We start from the raw sequence: 27605 nt of genomic DNA, 5'->3' as shown, positions 1-27605 counted from the left end.
GGTCTGGACCTATGGGGTCTGGGTCAAAAGGAATGCAATACATAGGGAATAGGGTGCTCAGACTTCATTGTGGCATTGTGGGAAATGTGTTCCCTGTATTGCTGGGAATGTGAACATTTTACTTGCTATGTCTTTATGTGTGTTGTTATGTGTGTTGTGTTGTTGACTGAACTCACAGCTCCAGGTGATCTCACTTCTCTGTCCTCTGTTGTTTACATGTCGGTCATTTAGCAGACACTCTCATCCAGAGTGCATAATAAATACTAATGACACATTTAGAAACAAAATAATATAATTTATTCAGAAACACATTAAGTGGGAAGTGTTCATTCTACTACAAACTAGGGTCAATATTTAGTCACAGGCTACATATCATATGGACATTCCTATACAATAAGAATATTTTAATTTAAAAAATGAATGTTTACATTGACATTTTAGTCTTGTGCAACTTAACTTTAATGATGTCACTGTCATTATATAAACAGGTATAATTTAATGAACAAGTCTTTTAAAGGGATACTTCGGCATTTTGGCAATGATAGCAGATACTCCTAGACTTCGCCATTGTGCTAACGCTAGTTAGCATTGGCTCACAAAACTACCTCTAACTTCCTTCATACTAAACACAGAGACATAAAAATGGTATCCACGATTTCATCTGACTCTGGGGAAGTAGACAAAGGGCATCATTGCCAAAATCCCGAAGTATCCCTTTAAATAAACAAGTCATTTAAACAAGTAATTTAAATGAACTAAAACACGGTAGGACAGTATGAACAGAGAATGTGAACCCTGCCCGTTGGCCTCAGACGTTTCCAGGTAGACTATATGTCTAGAGGTCGGATACATCACTTTGTCCATTTCCACGGGTCAACATCAAAGCCAAAGACAAAACACATCAACGTCCATTATTCACTTCTAAGACATCTACGTTACAGCCATGCTACTCTACAGAGTTAGGGTCCATTTCAATCAATTCAGGAAATGTACAAAATAATCAGAAATCCATTTTCTATGGAAACCTTTTATATTTAAAGAATTTTGAAGAATTTTGAAATGATTTTCCTTGAATTAGGAGTTCTCTTATTATCACTGCTTCTGAGGGAAAATGCTGGGTCTCACACAGGTACAGCCCACATTTACACTCTCACTGTCCAGTTTGTAGAAATAACCCTTCTTCTTCCCCTTCCTCCTCTTCCTCCCTCCGCTGCTGCCCTTCTCTCCCTGAACCCTGCAAAAAAAAAGTCCCCAAAGGTCAGACAACTGATTCAGATATATGAATTATAACATTACATTTAAAAAAAATAATTTTAAAATACAGTTATCACCCTTTTATTTCTCAAAAGTGAACTTAATTCAATTCAATACATGACATTTATCCTCTGAGGAGCGATTTAAGATAAGGTAAGTCAGTAATCGTAATAATATCATAATATGTCCAAAGATTACCTGCGGAGCACCAAGGTCTGATGGAGTATGGGTTTGGACTCCAACCCCATGTCCTCTTCTCCGTCTGGGGTTAGACAGCCAGACCTCTGGCACTGAGCCTGGGAGATATGTTGAGGGACCCGGGTCTCATCGTATGTGTCGCTGGTGAGGGAGAGCGGGCAGAATAGGGGGGTGGGGAGGGGGATAGAGAGAGAGAGACCTGTTATTCGTCGCCTAAAGAAAGAACTCGTAAAGTGTATATAATCGAGACACAAAATGCCACAAAACACATTTAATAAAATATATATATTCATTCTATTTCCGTTAAACTTGTCATTTATGTTAAAAAAAATAGTTATGAACACATCACATCCATGTCCAACAGTAGCTGTACTATAACAAAGTCACCTGTATGTCCACGGAGAGAGAGACCTGGTGGCTTTATGAAGGACAGGGAAGACAGCGGTCTTCAGGTTAGGATCCAGAACTAAACCTACAGTCATTACTCTCCGTCCAAAGACCTCGACTGGGCCGGAGCCATTGGCTGCCTTCCGTTTGGTCTTCTGGCTTTTCTTACGTCCATCCAGTGACATGATCAGACCCAGCACCAGTAAACCTCTGAAGACCTGACCAACACGACAGAGCTTCAATACCCGTTCACCTATATCTATAATAACACTTATAAAATGGTGGTCATTTAGTAATGAACAGCACATAAATTTATCGTGATACAAAGGCTGGTTTACACAGACAACCCAATTCTGATCTTTTGCCTAATTATTGGAAAGACCAATTAGAGGAAAAAGATCAGAATTGGGCTGTCTGTGTAAACGCAGACAAACGAGGTCTAAATTAAATGTCAAAATCAAAAATGAATTGGCAGAAAAATGTCACCTATCCCCACCCCTACCTGATGTCCCAACAGGCAAAACTGTACATAGTGAAATAGTCCTATTCGTAGCAAGGAGTTAAAGAACAGCTGAGACTCACCATGACCAGAAGCATATCTCTCTCTCTCGCTCTGTCTATCTGTCTCTGTCTGTCTCTCTCTCTCTCTCTCTGCTGTCTGTCTGTCTCTTCAGAGGGACACGTTGCTGTGACAGAATGTTTCAAGTTGCCTTTGTTCTAGAAGCAGGGTTCCAATGCTGTACGTATTTCCGGTGACTGTCGTCGATCAACAGATAACACACTTAGATCAAAAATATTGATGATGTAGTTAGATTTTTTTTTTTTTTATCCCAGAGATACTATCAAGATGTTTCAGAGCATATGTAATGAAATGCAAAACCATAGAATATCTATTAAGTATCAACAACCAAGGTTGGGATCATTTCCATTTGAATTCCAGTCAAATCAGGAGCTACACTGAAATTCCAAAGTCAATTATTTTCAATGCTTTTTCAATGAGCAAAAAAAAATGTTTGCTGGAATTTGGTGAACATTCTGAATAGACTGGAATTGAAATGGAATTGATCCCAACCTTGGCTGTTAATACAGTGTGTTCTGAGAGAATCATGTCAGCAGGAATACATATCAACATAAACCTCAGGTTGTGACCTTTAACTCAGGAAGTCAACATATAACTCTGTATAATGGTAGTGTGCTACAGAATCCCATCCTTTTTACCATTTATCACCAGAACAATCTGACAGTGACACACGTTGTGCCTACTACAACTCCTTCTCTACATCCTCTCGTTGGCCTTACCTCTTTTTTCTCTCTCTTTTTTTCTTTCCATTTCCTAAAGCGGTTCCATTTTACTTGACCTTGTTTTGACTTACTGTAATCTCAACGTCAGATAAAACCCCCCAATGAGTGGCTAGACCCCAGTCGTTCTCCTGGTGTTATAAAACCCTAACCCTTGTTAGCTAACTGAAACATGCATATCAAAGCTCTGAAACTGATGACCTAGGTGACATACATACTGAACAGACAAATGCCTACGTCCGGGGTTAGAAAGGTGTGAACAGGGAGTTTTCAAGGAGTGATTTGCTGTGCTGATATATACAGTCACTCTTTAGTAGGTCAGTCATGATCAGTCAGAAATAGAGGAAGGACTAAAAACAAACAAAAAATAACTATTATAAAATAAACTGTGAATGTAAAATGTGTATAAGATGAAGGTAGAAGCAGAAGTGTTTATTAGTTTACTCCAATTGGGGGATCGGCGGAAGGGTTTGTGGGGAATAATAATAAAGGTATATTCTTTAAAAAAGTATGTATGTCTGTATAGGTATGTGTATGTATATATGTATATATATATATCTATATAGGTATGTGTATGTATATATGTGTATATATATATCTATATAGGTATGTGTATGTATATATTTATATATATATATCTATATAGGTATGTGTATGTATATATTTATATATGTATGTCTATATAGGTATGTGTATGTATATATGTATATCTATATAGGTATGTGTATGTATATATGTGTATATGTATGTCTATATAGGTATGTGTATGTATATATGTATATATATATGTCTAAATCAAAATCAAATCAAATTTATTTATATAGCCCTTCGTACATCAGCTGATATCTCAAAGTGCTGTACAGAAACCCAGCCTAAAACCCCAAACAGCAAGCAATGCAGGTGTAGAAGCACGGTGGCTAGGAAAAACTCCCTAGAAAGGCCAAAACCTAGGAAGAAACCTAGAGAGGAACCAGGCTATGTGGGGTGGCCAGTCCTCTTCTGGCTGTGCCGGGTGGAGATTATAACAGAACATGGCCAAGATGTTCAAATGTTCATAAATGACCAGCATGGTCCAATAATAATAAGGCAGAACAGTTGAAACTGGAGCAGCAGCATGGCCAGGTGGACTGGGGACAGCAAGGAGTCATCATGTCAGGTAGTCCTGGAGCTCAGGTCCTAGGGCTGATGTCTATATAGGTATGTGTATGTATATATGTGTATATGTATATAGGTATGTGTATGTATATATGTATGTCTATATAGGTATGTGTATGTATATATGTGTATATGTATATGTATATAGGTATGTGTATGTATATATATGTATATGTATATAGGTATGTGTATGTATATATGTGTATAGGTATGTTTAAGGTTGCAAGTTCGAATCCCGGAGCTGACAAGGTACAAATCTGTCGTTCTGCCCCCTGAACAGGCAGTTAACCCACTGTTCCTAGGCCGTCATTGAAAATAAGAATTTGTTCTTAACTGACTTGCCTAGTTAAATAAAGGTAAAAATAAAAATACAAAAAAATAAAAATATGTATATCTATATAGGTATCAAATCAAATCAAATTTATTTATATAGCCCTTCGTACATAAGCTGATATCTCAAAGTGCTGTACAGAAACCCAGCCTAAAACCCCAAACAGCAAGCAATGCACGTGTAGAAGCACAGTGGCTAGGAAAAACTCCCTAGAAAGGCCAAAACCTAGGAAGAAACCTAGAGAGGAACCAGGCTATGTGGGGTGGCCAGTCCTCTTCTGGCTGTGCCGGGTGGAGATTATAACAGAACATGGCCAAGATGTTCAAATGTTCAAAAATGACCAGCATGGTCGAATAATAATAAGGCAGAATAGTTGAAACTGGAGCAGCAGCACGGTCAGGTGGACTAGTTGTATTGTTTGTATGTCATTATATTTAAAATGTGTATAGTGAACAAAAATATAAACACAATATGTAAAGTGTTGGTCCCACGTTTCATGAAATAAAAGATCCCTGTCATTTTCTTGACTGCAGTCATAAGCCCCATAACAGACTGCTCCCCTTTGAAGTGGTCTCTTCATGGATGAGCGAGCGGTTGGCTGATGTCAATGTTATGAACAGAGTGCCGGTGGGGTTATGCTATGGGCAAGCATAAGCTACGGACATTGAACACAATTGCATTTTATCGAGGGCAATTTGAATGCACAGAGATACCGTGACGAGATCCTGGGGCTCATTGTCGTGACATTCATCCGCCGCCATCACCTCCAGTTTCAGCGTCATAAAGCACGGTCCCATGTCACAAGGATCTGTACACAATTCCTGGAAGCTGCCATTGAGCATGTTTGGGATGCTCTGGATTGATGTGTGCGACAGCGTGTTCCAGTTCACGCCAATATCCACAGGCCACAATCAACAGCCTGATCAACTCTATGTGAAGAAGATGTGTCTCGCTGCATGAGGCAAAATGGTGGTCAGACCAGATACTGACTGGTTTTCTGATCCACACCCCTACCTTTTCTTTAAGGTATCTGTGACCAACAGATGTATATCTGTCTTCCCAGTCATGTGAAAACCATAGATTAGGGCTTTATTAAATTCATTTAAATTGACTGTATTCCTTATATGAACTGTAACTCAGTAAAATCTTTGAAATTGTTTCATGTCGCTCACCTCCTCCCTGTAGGCCGTCTCATCGTTGTTGGTAATCAAGCCTACCACTGTAGTGTCGTCTGCAAACTTGATGATTGAGTTGGAGGCATGCATGGCCGCGCAGTCATGGGTGAACAGGGAGTACAGGAGAGGGCTGAGAACACACCCTTGTGGGGCCCCAGTGTTGAGGATCAGCGGGCTGGAGATGTTGTTTCATACCCTCACCACCTGGGGGCGGCCCATCAGAAAGTGGAGGACCCAGTTGCATAGGGCGGGGTCAAGACCCAGGGTCTCAAGCTTAATGATGAGTTTGGAGGGTACTACAGTGTTGAATGCTAAGCTGTTGTCAATGAACAGCATTCTTACATAGGTATTCCTCTTGTCCAGATGGGATAGGGCAGTGTGCAGTGTGATGTCGACTGCATCGTCTGTGGACCTGTTGGGGCCGTATGCAAATTGGAGTGAGTCTAGGGCAGGGCAGTATACTATATACCAACCCCTATGGGTCCTGGTCTACAGTAGTATACTATATATCAGGGGTGCACATTTAGAATTCAAAGAGGTCCAGCGACTAACCTTTTCTCCCCTCCAAAGGTCCAAACCATTAAAATGTCTAACGTGCGCTATGATTTGGGGTCATATGTAGTTCTTGTATATGTATAGCTAATAAACAAAGTACTACATTACAATGACATTTCAACAATATTTATTGCACATTTTCAATGCAGACACATTAAACATACATATGCAGCCGAATCATAAGTGAAAGTGGACCTGTCACAAATGTTCTCATTCCAAGCAGAACAAGACTGCATCGTCACACAACAAGACTGCATCGTCACACAACAAGACTGCATCGTCACACAACAAGACTGCATCGTCACAAATGTTCTCATTCCAAGCAAATGTTCTGCATTCCAAACAAGACTGCAGAACAAGACTGCATCGTCACAAATGTTCTGTTCTCATTCCAAGCAGAACAAGACTGCATCGTCACAAATGTTCTCATTCAACAGAACAAGACTGCATCGTCACACAACAAGACTGCATCGTCACACAACAAGACTGCATCGTCACACAACAAGACCGCATCGTCACACAACAAGACCGCATCGTCACACAAGACCGCATCGGCACACAACAAGACTGCATCGTCACACAACAAGACTGCATCGTCACACAACAAGACTGCATCGTCACACAACAAGACTGCATCGTCACACAACAAGACTGCATCGTCACAAAGAAAAATAACAAAAGTTGCCTGTTTCTGAAAAAGGTGCTTTGATTTTTGAACAAATACGAAACCACATGTTTAATGTTTATCTTTCCTACTCTCTCCCACTTCACAACTCTATCTCTCTTCTTTAGTGAGAGAAATGGGCTGTTTCTCACCCTGACAGTCATTTGAACCTTGGCTGGAGTCAGTGTCATTCTCATACACATGTGTAGGTGCTCATTGGTGAGTGGAGAATGGTACTTATCTGTTAATGATGTTCATAGTGGAGATAGAAGACACAGCTGTATGTGGAGCCAAACATGGTCAAGGTGTGTACTGATAGTTTGGTTAGACCAGGGAACACAGTCTCAGACACAGCTGTATGTGGAGCCAAACATGGTCAAGGTGTGTACTGATACTGTTAGACCAGGGAACACAGTCTCAGACACAGCTGTATGTGGAGCCAAACATGGTCAAGGTGTGTACTGATAGTTTGGTTAGACCAGGGAACACAGTCTCAGACACAGCTGTATGTGGAGACAAACATGGTCAAGGTGTGTACTGATACTGTTAGACCAGGGAACACAGTCTCAGACACAGCTGTATGTGGAGACAAACATGGTCAAGGTGTGTACTGCTACTGTTAGACCAGGGAACACAGTCTGACACAGCTGTATGTGGAGACAAACAGGGTCAAGGTGTGTACTGATAGTTTGGTTAGACCAGGGAACACAGTCTCAGACACAGCTGTATGTGGAGCCAAACATGGTCAAGGTGTGTACTGATAGTTTGGTTAGACCAGGGAACACAGTCTCAGACACAGCTGTTTGTGGAGCCAAACATGGTCAAGGTGTGTACTGATAGTTTGGTTAGACCAGGGAAAGTCTCAGACACAGCCTGATAGAGTCATGATCAGTTAGCTGGTTAGACCAGGAGATCACAGTCTCAGACACAGCCTGCAGCCAGGAAGGGTCATGATCAGTCAGTTGAAAGTGCTCTCTTAGTACAACATTTGCTTGCAGATCAATCCATTCTATCTGTAGAGATCCACCATGTGCCCACGTGAAGATCTGTGTCACCTCCTTTGAAAATCCTCTGACATCTGTGATGAAGTTTAGATTCTCAATTAGAAGAGGCGCTGCTGTCCAAGGCTGAAGCTGTCAAAGCGATTTTCTGAAGTTTCCAATCAGCTTATCTATCAAGTCAACATGAGGAGAAACATCTCTCTCACCCTGAATCTGTTCCTGCACTTTTGGGAAGTGTGCAACGTGTCTCCTTGAAGATCTTCCTTGAACACTTCCAGTTTCCTCTGGAAGGAGCGGACAGACGTCATCAAATCACAAACTAAATCGTTCTTGCCCTGTAGTTTCAATTTGAGCTCATTAAGGTGTGATGTGACGTCTACCAAAAAAAGCAACAATATCCATATTCAATATCCAGTGAATGCGAGAGGAGGTGGACCGATCATACTGGGCTTCGAGTTTGTTTATTTTATGCGTGTCCTCACCTCAGACTGCTGTGGGATATGTTTGCTCAAAAGGTTTGTGCTTTGTCTCGTAGTGGCGCTTCACGTTGGCACTTTTTTAAATTAGAGCCACGGTCTCTGAACATATCAGGCAGAGTGGTTGGACACTCGCTGTGGGAAGGATAAATATGAGAGAGGAACCAGGCTATGAGGGGTGGCCAGTCCTCTTCTGGCTGTGCCGGGTGGAGATTATAACAGAACATGGCCAAGATGTTCAAATGTTCATAAATGACCAGCATGGTCGTATAATAATAAGGCAGAACAGTTGAAACTGGAGCAGCAGCATGGTCAGATGGACTGAAATGGCTGATATGGCTACTGTATTGCGATCACTACATCCGATGGATCTGGATACTGCTTTCAAACAAATTTCTGGAGCATTAGTAAAGATGAGATCAATACATATTGATGATTTCATTCCTGTGCTGTTTGTAACTACCCTGGTCGGTTGACTGATAACCTGAACCAGGTTGCAGGCACTGGTTACAGTTTGAAGCTTTTTCTTAAGTGGGCACCTTGATGAAAGCCAGTCAATATTTAAATATCTGGGGATCCAACTTAACACACAACAGACAACAGAATACTGTCTGACTGTGAGGACGCAGACTCAACAGAATACTGTCTGACTGTGAGGACGCAGACAACAGAATACTGTCTGACTGTGAGGACGCAGACAACAGAATACTGTCTCTATGACTGTGAGGACGCAGACAACAGAATACTGTCTGACTGTGAGGACGCAGACAACAGAATACTGTCTGACTGTGAGGACGCAGACAACAGAATACTGTCTGACTGTGAGGACGCAGACAACAGAATACTGTCTGACTGTGAGGACGCAGACAACAGAATACTGTCTGACTGAGGACGCAGACAACAGAATACTGTCTCTATGACTGAGAGGACGCAGACAACAGAATACTGTCTCTATGACTGAGAGGACGCAGACAACAGAATACTGTCTCTATGACTGAGAGGACGCAGACAACAGAATACTGTCTCTATGACTGAGAGGACGCAGACAACAGAATACTGTCTCTATGACTGAGAGGACGCAGACAACAGAATACTGTCTCTATGACTGAGAGGACGCAGACAACAGAATACTGTCTCTATGACTGAGAGGACGCAGACAACAGAATACTGTCTCTATGACTGAGAGGACGCAGACAACAGAATACTGTCTCTATGACTGTCTCCATGAGAGGAAGCAGACAGAGGTGGATCAGATGGCAGATTCTGACAGAGTCTGAAATGGCACCCTGGGAGGTAGACACTGTCCACCCACTCCTCTCTATCCAGGTCACAGAAACTGCTGATCGCTTTCTCAGAACAACTCAGCATTACTCAGTCAAGAGACTGAAAACAAAACCGAAATTATGGAGACACCATCAGAGGCTAATCAAATTGTATTGGTCACATACACATATTTATCAGATGTTATTGGTCACATACACATATTTAGTAGATGTTATTGGTCACATAGACATATTTAACAGATGTTATTGGTCACATACACATATTTAGTAGATGTTATTGGTCACATACACATATTTAGTAGATGTTATTGGTCACATACACATATTTATCAGATGTTATTGGTCACATACACATATTTAGTAGATGTTATTGGTCACATACACATATTTAGTAGATGTTATTGGTCACATAGACATATTTAACAGATGTTATTGGTCACATACACATATTTAGTAGATGTTATTGGTCACATACACATATTTAGTAGATGTTATTGGTCACATACACATAGTTAGCAGATGTTATTGGTCACATACACATAGTTAGCAGATGTTATTGGTCACATACACATAGTTAGCAGATGTTATTGGTCACATAGACATATTTAACAGATGTTATTGGTCACATACACATATTTAACAGATGTTATTGGTCACATACACATATTTATCAGATGTTATTGCGGGTGTCGTCAAATGTTTGTGTTCCTGGCTCCAACAGTGCAGTAATATCTAACAATTCACAACAATACACACACATCTAAAACTTAAAGAATGGAATTAAGAAATATATAAATATTAGATTGAGCAATGTCATAGTGGCATTGACTCAAATATAGTATAATAGAATACAGTATATACACTACCAGTCAAAAGTTTGGACACACCTACTCATTCAAGGGTTTTTATTAATTTGTACTATTTTCCACATTGTAGAATAATAGTGAAGACATCATAACTATGAAATAACACATATGGAATCATGTACTAACCAAAAAAGTGTTAAATCAAAATATATTTGAGATTCTTCAAAGTAGACTCCCTTTGCTTTGATGACAGCTTTTCACTCTCTTGGCATTCTCTCAACCAGCGTCACGAGGAATGCTTTTCCAACAGTCTTGAAGGAGTTCGCACATATGCTGGGCACTTGTTGGCTGCTTTTCAATCACTCTGCAGTCCAACTTATCCCAAACCATCTCAGTTGGGCTGAGGTCGGGTGATTGTGGAGCCCAGGTCATCTGACGCAGCACTCCATCACTCTCCTTGGTCAAATAGCCCTTACACAGCCTGGAGGTGTGTTGGGTGTTTGTCCTGTTGAAAAACAAATTATATTCCCACTATGCGCAAACCAGATGGGATGGCGTATCGCTGCAGAATTCTGTGGTAGCCATGCTGGTTAAGTGTGCCATGAATTCTAAATAAATCACCAACATTGTCAACAGCAAACTATCTCCACACCATTACACCTCCTCCTCCATGCTTCACGGTGGGAACCACACATGCGGAGATCATCCGTTCACCTACTATGCGTCTCACAAAGACACGGCGGTTTGAACCAAAAATCTCAAATTTGGACTCAACAGACCAAAGGACAGATTTCCACCGGTCTGATGTCTGTTGCTCGTGTTTCTAAGCCCAAGCAAGTCTCTTCTTATTATTGGTGTCCTTTGTAAGTGGTTTCTTTGCAGCAATTGGACCATGAAGGCTTGATTCACGCAGTCTCTTTTGAACAGTTGATGTTGAGATGTGTCTGTTACTCGAACTCTGAAGCATTTATCTGGTCTGCAATTTCTGAGGCTGGTAAATCTAATGAACTTATCCCCTGCAGCAGAGGTAACTCTGGGTCCTCCTTTCCTGTGGCGGTCCTCGTGAGAGCCAGTTTCATCATAGCGCTTGATGGTGCGACTGCACTTTCAAAGTTCTTGAAATTTTCCAGATGGACTGACCTTCATGTCTTAAAGTAATGATGGACTGTCGTTTCTCTTTGCTTATTTGAGCTGTTCTTGCCATAATATGGACTTGGTCTTTTATCAAATAGAGCGATCTTCTGTATACCACCCCTACCTTCAACCATAACTGATTGAAATTGTTTGTTTACTGAAATGCCTTCCAGGTGACTACCTCATGAAACTTGTTGAGAGGATGCCAAGAGTGTGCAAAGCTGTCATCAAGGCAAAGGCTGGCTACTTTGAAGAATCTAAAATCTAAAATATATTTTGATTTGTTTAACACTTTTTTTGGTTACTACATAATTCCATGTGTGTTATTTCATAGTTGTGATGTCTTCACTATTATTCTACAATATGGCTGCTATAGAATGTTGTAGTGTCATGTTAATGGGGTTCTAACATGGCTGCTATAGAATGTTGTAGTGTCATGTTAATGGGGTTCTAACATGGCTGCTATAGAATGTTGTAGTGTCATGTTAATGGGGTTCTAACATGGCTGCTATAGAATGTTGTAGTGTCATGTTAATGGGGTTCTAACATGGCTGCTATAGAATGTTGTAGTGTCATGTTAATGGGGTTCTAACATGGCTGCTATAGAATGTTGTAGTGTCATGTTAATGGTGTTCTAACATGGCTGCTATAGAATGTTGTAGTGTCATGTTAATGGGGTTCTAACATGGCTGCTATAGAATGTTGTAGTGTCATGTTAATGCAACCATAATGTAGAACCCTCAATGTCCCAATTCTCTGAATATATGGCTCTGGGTCTAACTAACAATTGCCCCTAGTCAGTGGAAAGAATTACTGCAAGGCTTGGCTGTTGTTTATGGCTCGAGATGAGTATTGTGTTTGATGGAAACTGCTGATATGATACTGAAAACTAACAAAAGAGGAAACTAATCACTTTTAAATAACTAAGCTACATACAGAAGTGGTTTAAATAACATAGCTACATAGTGTTTAAAATAACATAGCTACATAGTGTTTAAATAACATAGCTAGTGTTTAAGATAACATAGCTACATAGTGTTTAAATAACATAGCTACATACAGAAGTGTTTTAAATAACATAGCTACATAGTGTTTAAATAACATAGCTACACAGTGTTTAAATAACATAGCTACATAGTGTTTAAAATAACATAGCTACATAGTGTTTAAATAACATAGCTACATAGTGTTTTAAATAACATAGCTACATAGTGTTTAAATAACATAGCTACATAGTGTTTAAAATAACATAGCTACATAGTGTTTAAAATAACATAGCTACATAGTGTTTAAATAACATAGCTACATAGTGTTTAAATAACATAGCTACATAGTGTTTAAATAACATAGCTACATAGTGTTTAAAATAACATAGCTACATAGTGTTTAAATAACATAGCTACATAGTGTTTAAATAACATAGCTACATAGTGTTTAAAATAACATAGCTACATAGTGTTTAAATAACATAGCTACATAGTGTTTAAATAACATAGCTACATAGTGTTTAAATAACATAGCTACATAGTGTTTAAATAACATAGCTACATAGTGTTTAAATAACATAGCTACATAGTGTTTAAATAACATAGCTACATAGTGTTAAAATAACATAGCTACATAGTGTTAAAATAACATAGCTACATAGTGTTTTAAATAACATAGCTACATAGTGTTTTAAATAACATAGCTACATAGTGTTTAAATAACATAGCTACACAGTGTTTAAATAACATAGCTACATAGTGTTTAAAATAACATAGCTACATAGTGTTTAAATAACATATCTACATAGTGTTTTAAATAACATAGCTACATAGTGTTTAAATAACATAGCTACATAGTGTTTAAATAACATAGCTACATAGTGTTTAAAATAACATAGCTACATAGTGTTTAAAATAACATAGCTACATAGTGTTTAAATAACATAGCTACATAGTGTTTAAATAACATAGCTACATAGTGTTTAAATAACATAGCTACATAGTGTTAAAATAACATAGCTACATAGTGTTAAAATAACATAGCTACATAGTGTTAAATAACATAGCTACATAGTGTTTTAAATAACATAGCTACATAGTGTTTAAATAACATAGCTACACAGTGTTTAAATAACATAGCTACATAGTGTTTAAAATAACATAGCTACATAGTGTTTAAATAACATAGCTACATAGTGTTTTAAATAACATAGCTACATAGTGTTTAAATAACATAGCTACATAGTGTTTAAAATAACATAGCTACATAGTGTTTAAAATAACATAGCTACATAGTGTTTAAATAACATAGCTACATAGTGTTTAAATAACATAGCTACATAGTGTTTAAATAACATAGCTACATAGTGTTTAAAATAACATAGCTACATAGTGTTTAAAATAACATAGCTACATAGTGTTTTAAATAACATAGCTACATAGTGTTTAAAATAACATAGCTACATAGTGTTTAAATAACATAGCTACATAGTGTTTAAATAACATAGCTACATAGTGTTTAAATAACATAGCTACATACAGAAGTGGTTTAAATAACATAGCTACATTGTGTTTAAATAACATAGCTACATAGTGTTTAAATAACATAGCTACATAGTGTTTAAATAACATAGCTACATAGTGTTTAAATAACATAGCTACATAGTGTTTAAAATAACATAGCTACATAGTGTTTAAAATAACATAGCTACATAGTGTTTAAAATAACATAGCTATATACAGAAGGGTTTGTATTATTTTTACTGTTCAACACCACCATGACCCAAGCGAAGACAAAATAACTTGTCGATATGTAGGGGAACACTTTAAATCAAAGTGGACATTTGATACGAGCCTGAAATCCAGAGTTGTTTCGTGCTATCATTCCACTCCACAAAAAGTTAGCACAAACAGACTGGCACCGAGGGTAACTTCACAGACTAATGTGAATTAAGAAAGATGTATTCTCAGGGGTATTCACAGATTTGAGAGAAGAGAGGCAGGGTGTGGAACCTGTAGATCGGAGATAGAGGTGGAGGAGAGGACACGGTGTGGAACCTGTAGATGGGAGATAGAGGAGAGGACAGGGTGTGGAACCTGTAGATGGGAGATAGAGGAGAAGACAGAGTGTGGAACCTGTAGATGGTAGATAGAGGTGGAGGAGAGGCAGGGTGTGGAACCTGTAGATGGTAGAGGTGGAGGAGAGGCAGGGTGTGGAACCTGTAGATGGGAGATACAGGAGAGGACAGGGTGTGGAACCTGTAGATGGGAGATAGAGAGGACAGGGTGTGGAACCTGTAGATGCGAGATAGAGGAGAGGAGAGGACAGGGTGTGGAACCTGTAGATGGGAGATAGATGAGAGGACAGGGTGTGGAACCTGTAGATGGGAGATAGAGGAGAGGACAGGGTGTGGAACCTGTAGATGGGAGATAGAGGAGAGGACAGGGTGTGGAACCTGTAGATGGGAGATAGAGGAGAGGACAGGGTGTGGAACCTGTAGATGGGAGATAGAGGAGAGGGCAGGGTGTGGAACCTGTAGATGGTAGATAGAGGTGGAGGAGAGGACAGGGTGTGGAACCTGTAGATGGGAGATGGAGGAGGACACGGTGTGGAACCTGTAGATGGGAGATAGAGGATAGGACAGGGTGTGGAACCTGTAGATGGGAGATAGAGGATAGGACAGGGTGTGGAACCTGTAGATGGGAGATAGAGGAGAGGACAGGGTGTGGAACCTGTAGATGGGAGATGGAGGTGGTCACGGTGTGGAACCTGTAGATGGGAGATACAAGAGAGGACAGGGTGTGGAACCTGTAGATGGGAGATAGAGGTGGAGGACAGGGTGTGGAACCTGTAGATGGGAGATAGAGGAGAGGACAGGGTGTGGAACCTGTAGATGGGAGATAGAGGTGGAGGAGAGGACAGGGTGTGGAACCTGTAGATGGGAGATAGAGGTGGAGGAGAGGACAGGGTGTGGAACCTGTAGATGGGAGATAGAGGAGAGGACAGGGTGTGGAACCTGTAGATGGGAGATAGAGGAGAGGACAGGGTGTGGAACCTGTAGATGGGAGATAGAGGTGGAGGAGAGGACAGGGTGTGGAACCTGTAGATGGGAGATAGAGGTGGAGGAGAGGACAGGGTGTGGAACCTGTAGATGGGAGATAGAGGAGAGGACAGGGTGTGGAACCTGTAGATGGGAGATAGAGGAGAGGACAGGGTGTGGAACCTGTAGATGGTAGATAGAGGTGGAGGAGAGGACAGGGTGTGGAACCTGTAGATGGGAGATGGAGGAGGACACGGTGTGGAACCTGTAGATGGGAGATAGAGGATAGGACAGGGTGTGGAACCTGTAGATGGGAGATAGAGGATAGGACAGGGTGTGGAACCTGTAGATGGGAGATAGAGGAGAGGACAGGGTGTGGAACCTGTAGATGGGAGATGGAGGAGGTCACGGTGTGGAACCTGTAGATGGGAGATACAAGAGAGGACAGGGTGTGGAACCTGTAGATGGGAGATACAAGAGAGGACAGGGTGTGGAACCTGTAGATGGGAGATAGAGGTGGAGGATAGGGTGTGGAACCTGTAGATGGGAGATAGAGGTGGAGGACAGGGTGTGGAACCTGTAGATGGGAGATAGAGGAGAGGACAGGGTGTGGAACCTGTAGATGGGAGATAGAGGTGGAGGAGAGGACAGGGTGTGGAACCTGTAGATGGTAGATAGAGGTCGAGGAGAGGCCAGGTGTGGGCTGGGGGTAAGAATTGGGTCGATAGAGAAAAGTCACTTTGAAAGGAGGCTGTGGGCTGGGGTTAGACGGTGCTAGGCGAGAGTAGATAGAGGCAGGCTGTGTGCTGGGGCATGCAGCTCAGGATGACTCAGGCGTGGGTGTAGAGACTAGCCTGGACGGTGGTTCAGCTCGAGGCTACAGGGTTCCTTATCTGCCCAATCAGAACCACAGCTCGCGATGATTTCCCTCGTGTTCAACATGGTGAAACCGCATTTCCCAGGCAGCTGTACCTCACTGCACTGTGCATCTGTTTTATAGACGTTAAATGGTTTCGCTTGGCATACAATTATTATTATTATCTATTATCAAATCGACCGCAAGGGACACACTATATCCCCTGATGTGTTCTCGCTGTGTGTGTGTGTGTGTGTAAATGAAAGCACAAGCTGTTGGTGTCCAATCACAACGTTCAACATCCAAGTAATTTTATTTTTCATCTCGATGCACTATTACAGTTGACAAACCTTTACAATGAAAACCTTTTCTTTAACAAAACAATATATACAAGAAAGGTATTTTTCTTAAAAAAGAAATACTAAAACCTTAAAACCGAAAGCATAAAACGATGCAGATGCTCTAGGGAGACTTGTGATTGTAACCAGACCTGGTACATCCCATAATATGTAGCTAAAATATGAGTGAAGCAAAGAAACTAAACTTTGTGAGCTTGATCAAGAATTAACCTACGAACATTACAACAAAATAAAACCATAATCTTTTCAACTACTTTTTAGTCCATAAGTGGTTATTGCCCCCCCCCCAAAAAAGGCTAATTGGAAGAAGCGAGTGGACCCCAAAACCCAAAAGAACTAGTCAAAATCCAATTCAATTATTTCTGAATTCCTTCTCATTCTTCTTGGTCTCCAATAGGAAACAACTCTCCATTCAGACTCTCCATCTCCTTCTGTCCTCTCCCTTCACCTCTTCTTCACTTCGGTCTAAGATGAAGATGTTTTCGTCGGCCTTTAGATGAGGAAGATGATGTCGTCGGCCAACATGATCTGGTTGTCGTCCTGCATGCGAGCGAGGGCGGCCCGGACCTCTGTCAGGGTGAAGGGGGCATCTCTGTCCTTGTTGACACTCTCCATCAGAGAGTTGATACTGACGGACTGAGCATGTGCAGAACGGAACACGTCCAAGAGGGAGGACTTAAACTCCTTCAGCCTGGAGAACAGAGAGAGAGAGAGAGATTCATTTATGAAAAATACCATCTATGTGAGTTACATAAAAAATACGAGATTCTGTGGTTGTTGTTGTTTACACAAACTCAGCAACAACAAAAAAAGTATTCTCACTGTCAACTGTGTTTACTTTTCAGCAAACGTAACACGTGTAAATATTTATATGTGGGTTACATAATAATAAAATGGCGCTTTTCATTACAGAAAAATAAAATCGCATAACAAGCTAAACAAACACATGAAGTAGAGATTGGAATGTCTCTATTTGGATTTCAGGTGGTTTCAGAAGCAGTACTTGTTGTAATTCTTCCCGACAGATTAAACCATAAATCTGGAGTTGCATTATTAGAATCCAAACAGCCAGCGAGATATAAGACAAAAAAATGGACTTCGCAACCCAATTCTGCGTCGAGATGTAAGTGATCTTTCCCCCTCGTGAGACTGAAAAGATTTGGCATGGGACCCCAGATCCTCAAAACGTTGTACAGCTGCACCATCGAGAGCATCCTGGTGGCATCACCGCCTGGTATGGCAACTGCTCGGCATCTGACCGCAAGGCGCGACAGAGGGTAGTGTGTACGGCCCAGTACATCACTGGGAACAAGCTTCCTGCCATCGAGGACCTACATAATAGGCGGTGTCAGAGGAAAGCCCATAAAATTGTCACGGCGGCACCGGAGCGCCAAGTCTAAGACCAAGAGGCTCCTCAATAGCGTGTATCCTCGCACACTGACTCTGTACCGGTACACCCTGTATAAAGCCTCGTTATTGTTATTTTATTGTGTTACTTTTTATAATTTTTTTTAACTTTTTGTTTATTTGATCAATGTTTTCTTAACTCTTTCTTGAACTGAATTGTTGGTTAAAGGCTTGTTAGAAAGCATTTCACGCTCAAGTCTACACTTGTTGTATTCGGCCCATGTGACTAATAAAGTTTGATTTGATTTATGCTGGTCTGTTGGTCATAGATACTTTTTTTTTTTAAACTAGGGGCGGGGATCAGAAAACCAGTCAGTATCTGGTGTGACCACCATCTACCTCATGCAGCGTGACACATCTCCTTCACATAGAGTTGATCAGGCTGTTGATTTGTGTCCTGTGGAATGTTGTCCCCACTCCTCTTCAACGGCTGTGAGAAGTTGCTGGATATTGGCGGCAACTGGAACGTGTCGATCCAGAGCATCCCAAACATGGAACACGCTGTCGTACACGTCGGTCCAGAGCATCCCAAACATGGAACACGCTGTCGTACACGTCGGTCCAGAGCATCCCAAACATGCTCAATGTCTGGTGAGTATGTAGGCCACGGAAGAACTGGGATATTTTCAGCTTCCTGGAATTGTGTGGAGATCCTTGCAACATGGGGCCGTGCATTATCATGCTGAGGTGATGGCAGCAGATGAATGGCACGACAACGGGCCTCAGGATTTCGCGTGGATACACGTGGTCTGTGGTTGTGAGGCCGGTTGGACGTACTGACAAATTCTCTAAAATGGCATTGGAGGTTTATGGTAGAGAAATTAACATTTAATTATCTGGCAACAGCTCTGGAGGACATTCCTGCAGTCAACATGCCAATCGCACGTTCCCTCAAAACTTGAGACATCTGTGGCATTGTGTTGTGAGACAAAACTGCACATTTTAGAGTGGCCTTTTATTGTCCCCCAGCACAAGGTGCACCTGTGTAATGATCATGCTGTTTAATCAGCTTCTTAATATGCCACACCTGTCAGGTGGATGGATTATCTTGGCAAATAAGAAATGCTCACTAACAGGGATGTAAACAAATTTGTGCACAAGATTTAGGAGAAATAAGCTTTTTGTGTGTGTGGAACATTTCTGGGATCTTTTATTTCAGCTCATAAAACATGAGACCAACACTTTACATGTTGCTTTCATATTTTTGTTGATAATACTTCCATTCATATTAGACTATAGTACCATTTCAGCTGCCGATCTGAGCACACTGATACCAAGTCCGCCATTTTGCTGTCACATATACAGCACTCGACTGCCACACCCACCTGTCTGCAGACACCTCAGTCTGTCCGTCAGTCTGTCCGTCAGTCTGTCCGTCAGTCTGTCCGTCCTGGCTTGGTGGGACAGGGGCATCCATAGGCTCCTCCTCTGCCGGTTTGGGCGTGCCAGCCTGGACTGTGGGAGGAGTAAACAGAGTTCATTGTCAGACCAGGGCCATGCATATAGAGTTGGGTCAACTTTTAAATATTGTTCTAATAGTAGACAGTTTAGTTTTTATTCAACCTTTATTTAACTAGGCAAGTCTTTAAAGAACAAATTCGTATTTAAAATGACGGTCTATCCCGGCCAAACGCGGACGCTGGGCAAATTGTGCGCCGACTTATGGGGCTCCCAATCATGGCCGGTTGTGAAACAGCTCTGGAATCGAACCAGGGTCTGTAGTGACCCCTCAAGCACTGAGATGCAGTGCCTTAGACCCCTGCGCCACTCAGGAGCCCTGTTACATAGCATTGTTTGTTTAAATATTCCCCATGTAGTGATAACGGGGATCTAACATGGCTGCTGTAGAATGTTGTAGTGTCATGTTAATGGGGTTCTAACATGGCTGCTATAGAATGTTGTAGTGTCATGTTAATGGGGTTCTAACATGGCTGCTATAGAATGTTGTAGTGTCATGTTAATGGGGTTCTAACATGGCTGCTATAGAATGTTGTAGTGTCATGTTAATGGGGTTCTAACATGGCTGCTATAGAATGTTGTAGTGTCATGTTAATGGGGTTCTAACATGGCTGCTATAGAATGTTGTAGTGTCATGTTAATGGGGTTCTAACATGGCTGTTATAGAATGTTGTAGTGTCATGTTAATGGGGTTCTAACATGGCTGTTATAGAATGTTGTAGTGTCATGTTAATGCATCATAATGCAGAAACCTCCATTTCCTCACTCGGTGTAGTGTTACACTCTATTAGCCGTTGAAGACATAAACTAGATCTGGATCTGGATTCAAATCTGTCTTTTAAGAGATGTCTCCCACACAACCCCTCTGAGTGGTACAGTGTAAAGACAACAGCTCTCCCACAACCATATGTCCCTGCAAGAATTACCGTAATTACCTTAATACCAGCAGACTGCATTTTTGATCTGTTAGCCAAAGTGATAATTCAAGGGTTTTAAAATTATCCACACATTTGTGAATTATTGCATTAAATCAAGTGTGCAATAAAGTGTAGATGAGAAGCTTCTGTATTGTTTGAATTGCTATCTTTATTTTTGTCTGTCTATATACTATGGTAATTACGGTATTATAATCTGTCTACACAGGTGAGGCAGGAATGGGGCTTTGGTCACATCAGATCCAAGTCTAGTGTAAACAGAAAAAAAGGTGCCCAAGGTGTCTGCAGCATTGTGACGTATTTGTAGGCATATCATTGGAAGATTGACCATAAGAGACTACATCTACCAGGTTGGTGTCCTCCGTCGCAATTATTGCGTAATCTCCAGCTGCAGTATTTTTCCGTTTGCCTTTGATGAGAAACCGACTGCCAGGAATGATTTTTCATTGAATAGATATGTGAAAAACACCCTGAGGATTGATTCTAAACAACGCTTGCCATGTTTCAGTCGATATTATGGAGTTAATTTGGAAAAAAGTTCGGCGTTTTGAAGACTGAATTTTTTATTTTTTTGGGGTAGCCAAACGTGACGCACCAAACGGAGCAATTTCTCCTAAACAAATCATCTTTCAGGAAAAACGGAGCATTTGCTATCTGAGAGTCTCCTCATTGAAAACATCTGAAGTTCTTCAAAGGTAATGATTTTATTTGAATGATTTTCTGGTTTTTGTGAAAATGTTGCCTGCTAATGCTAACGCTAAATGCTACGCTAGCCGCGCTAGCTGTTACACAAATGCTTGTTTTGCTATGGTTGAGAAGCATATTTTGAAAATCTAAGATGACAGTGTTGTTAACAAAAGGCTAAGCTTGAGAGCTAGCATATTAATTTCATTTCATTTGCGATTTTCATGAATAGTTAACGTTGCGTTATGGTAATGAGCTTGAGGCTGTATTCACGATCCTGGATCCGGGATGGCTCGACGCAAGAAGTTAACTGACTTGAGTTAAATTAAAAAATCTATGAGGTGAGATTAGGGTGGTAAATGTGTATCTCTTACTCTCAGGGATGTCCTTCTCTCCAGCAAAGTCATACGGGTCGTAGGCCTCGCTGCTCTGGGAACCACGGCGACTCCTACAAACAGAGAACACCGGTTAGACAACGAGAAAACAAATCTACTCTCCTGTGTTTCAACCTTCATTCACAATTCAGCTTCGCCGCAAGGATCAAATATCCGTCAGAAGAGAGAATTAGTCCATGAGCTAGTTAATGGCCTCTGTAACAGTGGTTTTTAAACCTCTCCCCTGGGGGGGGCAGATGTTTCAGCATGTTGTTGTAGCTCATCAACGGCTTGATTAGTTGACCGGTTCAATCAGATGCTAGATGTAGAATACATATAATTGGAATACATGGAAGAGTTGGGGGTCCCGGAAGAGAAGGTTTCTATCAGTGGGGGTGTGATTATGGGGGTCTGAGAAGGACAATAGAGGGGTGTGATTATGGGGGTTTGAGAAGGACAAGAGGGGGTGTGATTTTGGGGGTCCAAGGAGGACACTAGTGGAGATGTCTTTATGGGGGTTTGAGAAGGACAATAATGGGGGTGTGATTATGGGGGTCTGAGAGGGACAATAGTGGGGGTGTGATTATGGGGGTCTGAGGAGGACACTAGAGGAGGTGTGATTATGGGGGTCTGAGGAGGAAAATAGTGGGGGTGTGATTATGGGGGTCTGAGGAGGACAATAGAGGAGGGGGATTATGGGGGTCTGAGCAGGACACTAGAGGAGGTGTGATTATGGGGGTCTGAGGAGGACACTAGAGGAGGTGTGATTATGGGGGTCTGAGCAGGACACTAGAGGAGGTGTGATTATGGGGGTCTGAGGAGGACACTAGAGGAGGTGTGATTATGGGGGTCTGAGCAGGACACTAGAGGAGGTGTGATTATGGGGGTCTGAGGAGGACACTAGAGGAGGTGTGACTATGGGGGTTTGAGAAGTACAATAGAGGAGGTGTGATTATGGGGGTCTGAGCAGGCCACTTGTGAGTGGTGTCTTAAGCCGTACCTCTTCTTCTCTGAGCGAGGGGTACGCTGTGTCGTCTCTTCCTCCTCTGAGTCAGACTCCTGCTCCTTCCTCCCCCTCTTCTTCTCCTTCTCCAGAACCTACGGAACAACGGGACGGAACCTTTTAAAACCATGGGACGGAACCTACAGAACCATGGATTTGGAACCTTTTAGAACAACGGGACGGAACCTACAGAACCATGTATTTGGAACCTTTTAGAACAACGGGACGGAACAGAGATTGGTTGAACTTAAACGAACACAAAGACACCAGACAGACTTCACCAGAGTTTATTCAAAAGAAGATGCATGTTCCCTGAAAAGCTGTGACAAATGCAACAATCTGTCAACTCTGCATGTTGAATCCACTGACCTTTTTGAAGTACGCGAACTGGACCAGCTCCACAGCGACCTCCGAGTCCTCCAGTTCCACAGCCTTACTCATGCGGGCTTTAGCGTGGGCCGAAGACAGACGGATCAGGGTCTCCAGAGTACGAGCAGTTACTGGGGACGTCTGGAGGGAGAGGGTCAGACAGAGAGAGAGGAGGGGTCAGACAGGGAGAGAGGAGGGGTCAGACAGGGAGAGAGGAGGGGTCAGACAGAGAGAGAGGAGGGGTCAGACAGGGAGAGAGGAGGGGTCAGAGAGGGAGAGAGGAGGGGTCAGAGAGGGAGAGAGGAGGGGTCAGAGAGGGAGAGAGGAGGGGTCAGAGAGGGAGAGGGAGGGGCCAGAGAGGGAGAGAGGAGGGGTCAGAGAGGGAGAGAGGAGGGGTCAGAGAGGGAGAGAGGAGGGGTCAGAGAGGGAGAGAGGAGGGGTCAGAGAGGGAGAGAGGAGGGGCCAGACAGGGAGAGAGGAGGGGCCAGACAGGGAGAGAGGAGGGGTCAGACAGGGAGAGAGGAGGGGCCAGACAGGGAGAGAGGAGGGGCCAGACAGGGAGAGAGGAGGGGTCAGACAGGGAGAGAGGAGGGGTCAGACAGGGAGAGAGGAGGGGTTAGACAGGGAGAGAGGAGGGGTTTGACAGGGAGAGAGGAGTTAGACAAGGAGAGAGGAGGGGTCAGACAGGGAGAGAGGAGGGCAGGGGGTTAGACAGGGGAGAGGAGGGGTTAGACAGGGAGAGAGGAGGGGTCAGACAGGGAGAGAGGAGGGCAGGGGGTTAGACAGGGGGAGAGGAGGGGTTAGACAGGGAGAGAGGAGGGGTCAGACAGGGAGAGAGGAGGGCAGGGGTTAGACAGGGGAGAGGAGGGGTTAGACAGGGAGAGAGGAGGGGTCAGAGAGGGAGAGAGGAGGGGCCAGACAGGGAGAGAGGAGGGGCCAGACAGGGAGAGAGGAGGGGCCAGACAGGGAGAGAGGAGGGGCCAGACAGGGAGAGAGGAGGGGCCAGACAGGGAGAGAGGAGGGGCCAGACAGGGAGAGAGGAGGGGTCAGACAGGGAGAGAGGAGGGGTCAGACAGGGAGAGAGGAGGGGTCAGACAGGGAGAGAGGAGGGGTCAGAGAGGGAGAGAGGAGGGGTCAGAGAGGGAGAGAGGAGGGGTCAGAGAGGGAGAGAGGAGGGGTCAGAGAGGGAGAGAGGAGGGGTCAGAGAGGGAGAGAGGAGGGGTCAGAGAAGGAGAGAGGAGGGGCCAGAGAGGGAGAGAGGAAGGGTCAGAGAGGGAGAGAGGAGGGGTCAGAGAGGGAGAGAGGAGGGGTCAGAGAGGGAGAGAGGAGGGGTCAGAGAGGGAGAGAGGAGGGGCCAGACAGGGAGAGAGGGGCCAGACAGGGAGAGAGGAGGGGTCAGACAGGGAGAGAGGAGGGGCCAGACAGGGAGAGAGGAGGGGTCAGACAGGGAGAGAGGAGGGGTCAGACAGGGAGAGAGGAGGGGTTAGACAGGGAGAGAGGAGGGGTTTGACAGGGAGAGAGGAGTTAGACAAGGAGAGAGGAGGGGTCAGACAGGGAGAGAGGAGGGCAGGGGGTTAGACAGGGGGAGAGGAGGGGTTAGACAGGGAGAGAGGAGGGGTCAGACAGGGAGAGAGGAGGGCAGGGGGTTAGACAGGGGGAGAGGAGGGGTTAGACAGGGAGAGAGGAGGGGTCAGACAGGGAGAGAGGAGGGGCCAGACAGGGAGAGAGGAGGGCAGGGGGTTAGACAGGGGGAGAGGAGGGGTTAGACAGGGAGAGAGGAGGGGTCAGAGAGGGAGAGAGGAGGGGCCAGACAGGGAGAGAGGAGGGGCCAGACAGGGAGAGAGGAGGGGCCAGACAGGGAGAGAGGAGGGACCAGACAGGGAGAGAGGAGGGGCCAGGGGAGAGAGGAGGGGCCAGACAGGGAGAGAGGAGGGGCCAGACAGGGAGAGAGGAGGGGCCAGACAGGGAGAGAGGAGGGGCCAGACAGGGAGAGAGGAGGGGCCAGACAGGGAGAGAGGAGGGGCCAGACAGGGAGAGAGGAGGGGCCAGACAGGGAGAGAGGAGGGGCCAGACAGGGAGAGAGGAGGGGCCAGACAGGGAGAGAGGAGGGGCCAGACAGGGAGAGAGGAGGGGCCAGACAGGGAGAGAGGAGGGGCCAGACAGGGAGAGAGGAGGGGTCAGACAGGGAGAGAGGAGGGGTCAGACAGGGAGAGAGGAGGGGTTAGACAGGGAGAGAGGAGGGCAGGGGGTTAGACAGGGGAGAGAGGAGGGGTTAGACAGGGAGAGAAGAGGGGTCAGACAGGGAGAGAGGAGGGGTTAGACAGGGGGAGAGGAGGGCAGGGTTCAAGGTGTGTGTGGATGTATGACTAAGAACATGTATTTACACAGACAGAGTCAGTCCGATCTTTTGACAATAATTGGCCTTTTGACCAATCAGATCAGATTTTGGGCAAATAATTGGGCTGCCTGTGTAAACGCAGCCTAGTGGTGTCTAAAGGGCTCACTCTGGAAATATCGTCTCCCAGCTGTTCCTGGCTTCTCAGCCTGGAGTACTCTTCCGCAATGTGATTGGCTGCTTCCTGGGTCAACGTAGGGGTCAACACCTTGGCGATGTGGATGTACTTCCTCATGAACTCCTTACTCACGATCTTCTCTCTAAACAACAGCAGCATTTGTTAGCATGGAAACGGGTACAGAGAAGCCAGCAAAGAAGAACGGACAGTCTCTATACCTGTGTGTGTGTGTGTGTGTGTGTGTGTGTGTGTGTGTGTGTATATCTCCATACCTGTGTGTGTGTGTGTGTGTGTGTGTGTGTGTATATCTCCATACCTGTGTGTGTGTGTGTGTGTGTGTGTGTGTGTGTATATATCTCCATACCTGTGTGTGTGTGTGTGTGTGTGTGTGTATATATCTCCATACCTGTGTGTGTGTGTGTGTGTGTGTGTGTATATCTCCATACCTGTGTGTGTGTGTGTGTGTGTATATCTCCATACCTGTGTGTGTGTGTGTGTGTGTATATCTCCATACCTGTGTGTGTGTGTGTGTGTGTGTATATATCTCCATACCTGTGTGTGTGTGTGTGTGTGTGTGTGTGTGTGTGTGTGTGTGTGTGTGTGTGTATATATCTCCATACCTGTGTGTGTGTGTGTGTGTGTATATCTCCATACCTGTGTGTGTGTGTGTGTGTGTATATATCTCCATACCTGTGTGTGTGTGTGTGTGTGTGTGTATATATCTCCATACCTGTGTGTGTGTGTGTGTGTGTGTGTGTATATATCTCCATACCTGTGTGTGTGTGTATATATCTCCATACCTGTGTGTGTGTGTGTGTGTGTGTGTGTATATCTCCATACCTGTGTGTGTGTGTGTGTGTGTGTGTGTGTGTGTGTGTGTTATTGTGTATCTCCATACCTGTGTGTGTGTGTGTGTGTGTGTGTATATATCTCCATACCTGCGTCTCTTGGTGCCGTGCAGGAGGTTATTGTGTTTCCTGTGTGTGTGTGTGTGTGTGTGTGTGTGTGTGTGTGTATATATCTCCATACCTGCGTCTCTTGGTGCCGTGCAGGAGGTTATTGTGTTTCCTGTGTGTGTGTGTGTGTGTGTGTGTGTGTGTGTGTGTGTATATATATCTCCATACCTGCGTCTCTTGGTGCCGTGCAGGAGGTTATTGTGTTTCCTGTGTGTGTGTGTGTGTGTGTGTGTGTGTGTGTGTGTGTGTGTGTGTATATGTATCTCCATACCTGCGTCTCTTGGTGCCGTGCAGGAGGTTGTTGTGTTTCTCGTAGACCTGCAGTTCCTCCTGCTCTTCCTGAACCAAGTCAGGATCCTCAGTGGCCAGGATGTCAACTGACCCACCAAAGGCCATAGCTGCCCCACACACACACACACACACACACACACACAGCGTAAGTACCGTAGGCTACAGTGTCACATTTTTGGTTGTTTTTGTCCTGTACTCCAGCACTTTGGATTTGAAACGACGCCTGAGGTTAAAGTGCTGACAAACTTTAATTTGAGAGTATTTTCAACCACATCGGCCGAGCCGTTGCGAAAGTACAGCCAAAATTGATTACAGATAGTTACTGAATGAATTGTGAATAATGATGAGTGAGAAAGTTAAACGCACAAATAGCATACCCCCAAGACATGCTAACCTCTCACCATTACAATAACAGGGGAGGTTAGCATACCCCCAAGACATGCTAACCTCTCACCATTACAATAACAGGGGAGGTTAGCATACCCCCAAGACATGCTAACCTCTCACCATTACAATAACAGGGGAGGTTAGCATACCCCCAAGACATGCTAACCTCTCACCATTACAATAACAGGAGGTTAGCATACCCCCAAGACATGCTAACCTCTCACCATTACAATAACAGGGAGGTTAGCATACCACCAAGACAAGCTAA

General features: G+C 43.7%; 2 protein-coding genes across 2 annotated transcripts in view; both read right to left on the bottom strand.

Moving 5' to 3' along the window:
- Positions 1–321: 321 nt before the first annotated feature.
- Positions 322–2583, bottom strand: il17a/f3 (interleukin 17a/f3). The gene is made up of 4 exons (XM_024422640.2): positions 2422–2583; positions 1840–2057; positions 1453–1593; positions 322–1234 (listed from the first exon to the last, which is right to left on the bottom strand). The coding sequence occupies exons 1-4, from the start codon at positions 2434–2436 to the stop codon at positions 1093–1095; spliced, it is 516 nt and encodes a 171-aa protein (XP_024278408.1). The 5' UTR covers positions 2437–2583; the 3' UTR covers positions 322–1092.
- Positions 2584–16882: 14299 nt separating this feature from the next.
- LOC112249817 (zygotic DNA replication licensing factor mcm3-like) overlaps positions 16883–27605 on the bottom strand; it is a 23030-nt gene continuing 12307 nt past the window's right edge. The window contains exons 11-17 of the mRNA XM_042321405.1: positions 26931–27057; positions 25695–25845; positions 23191–23331; positions 22819–22916; positions 21819–21892; positions 19693–19822; positions 16883–17651 (exon numbers count right to left, since the gene is read on the bottom strand). Of these exons, the coding sequence (XP_042177339.1) occupies positions 17453–17651; positions 19693–19822; positions 21819–21892; positions 22819–22916; positions 23191–23331; positions 25695–25845; positions 26931–27057 (920 nt within the window). The 3' untranslated portion in view covers positions 16883–17452. The remainder of the gene's footprint in view (positions 17652–19692; positions 19823–21818; positions 21893–22818; positions 22917–23190; positions 23332–25694; positions 25846–26930; positions 27058–27605) is intronic.

This window comes from Oncorhynchus tshawytscha, linkage group LG05 (genome assembly GCF_018296145.1).
Source record: "Oncorhynchus tshawytscha isolate Ot180627B linkage group LG05, Otsh_v2.0, whole genome shotgun sequence".
Taxonomy (NCBI): Eukaryota; Metazoa; Chordata; class Actinopteri; order Salmoniformes; family Salmonidae; genus Oncorhynchus; species Oncorhynchus tshawytscha.
This window is presented reverse-complemented; position numbering and strand designations above follow the sequence as displayed.

Bases quoted from the DNA above. Each gene is read 5' to 3' on its own strand.
- il17a/f3 (XM_024422640.2), bottom strand. The intron at 1,594-1,839 runs GTGACTTTGTTA...CTCCCTCACCAG, and splicing joins CTCTCTCCGTGGACATACAG to CGACACATACGATGAGACCC. The intron at 1,235-1,452 runs GTAATCTTTGGA...TTTTTTTTGCAG, and splicing joins CAGACCTTGGTGCTCCGCAG to GGTTCAGGGAGAGAAGGGCA.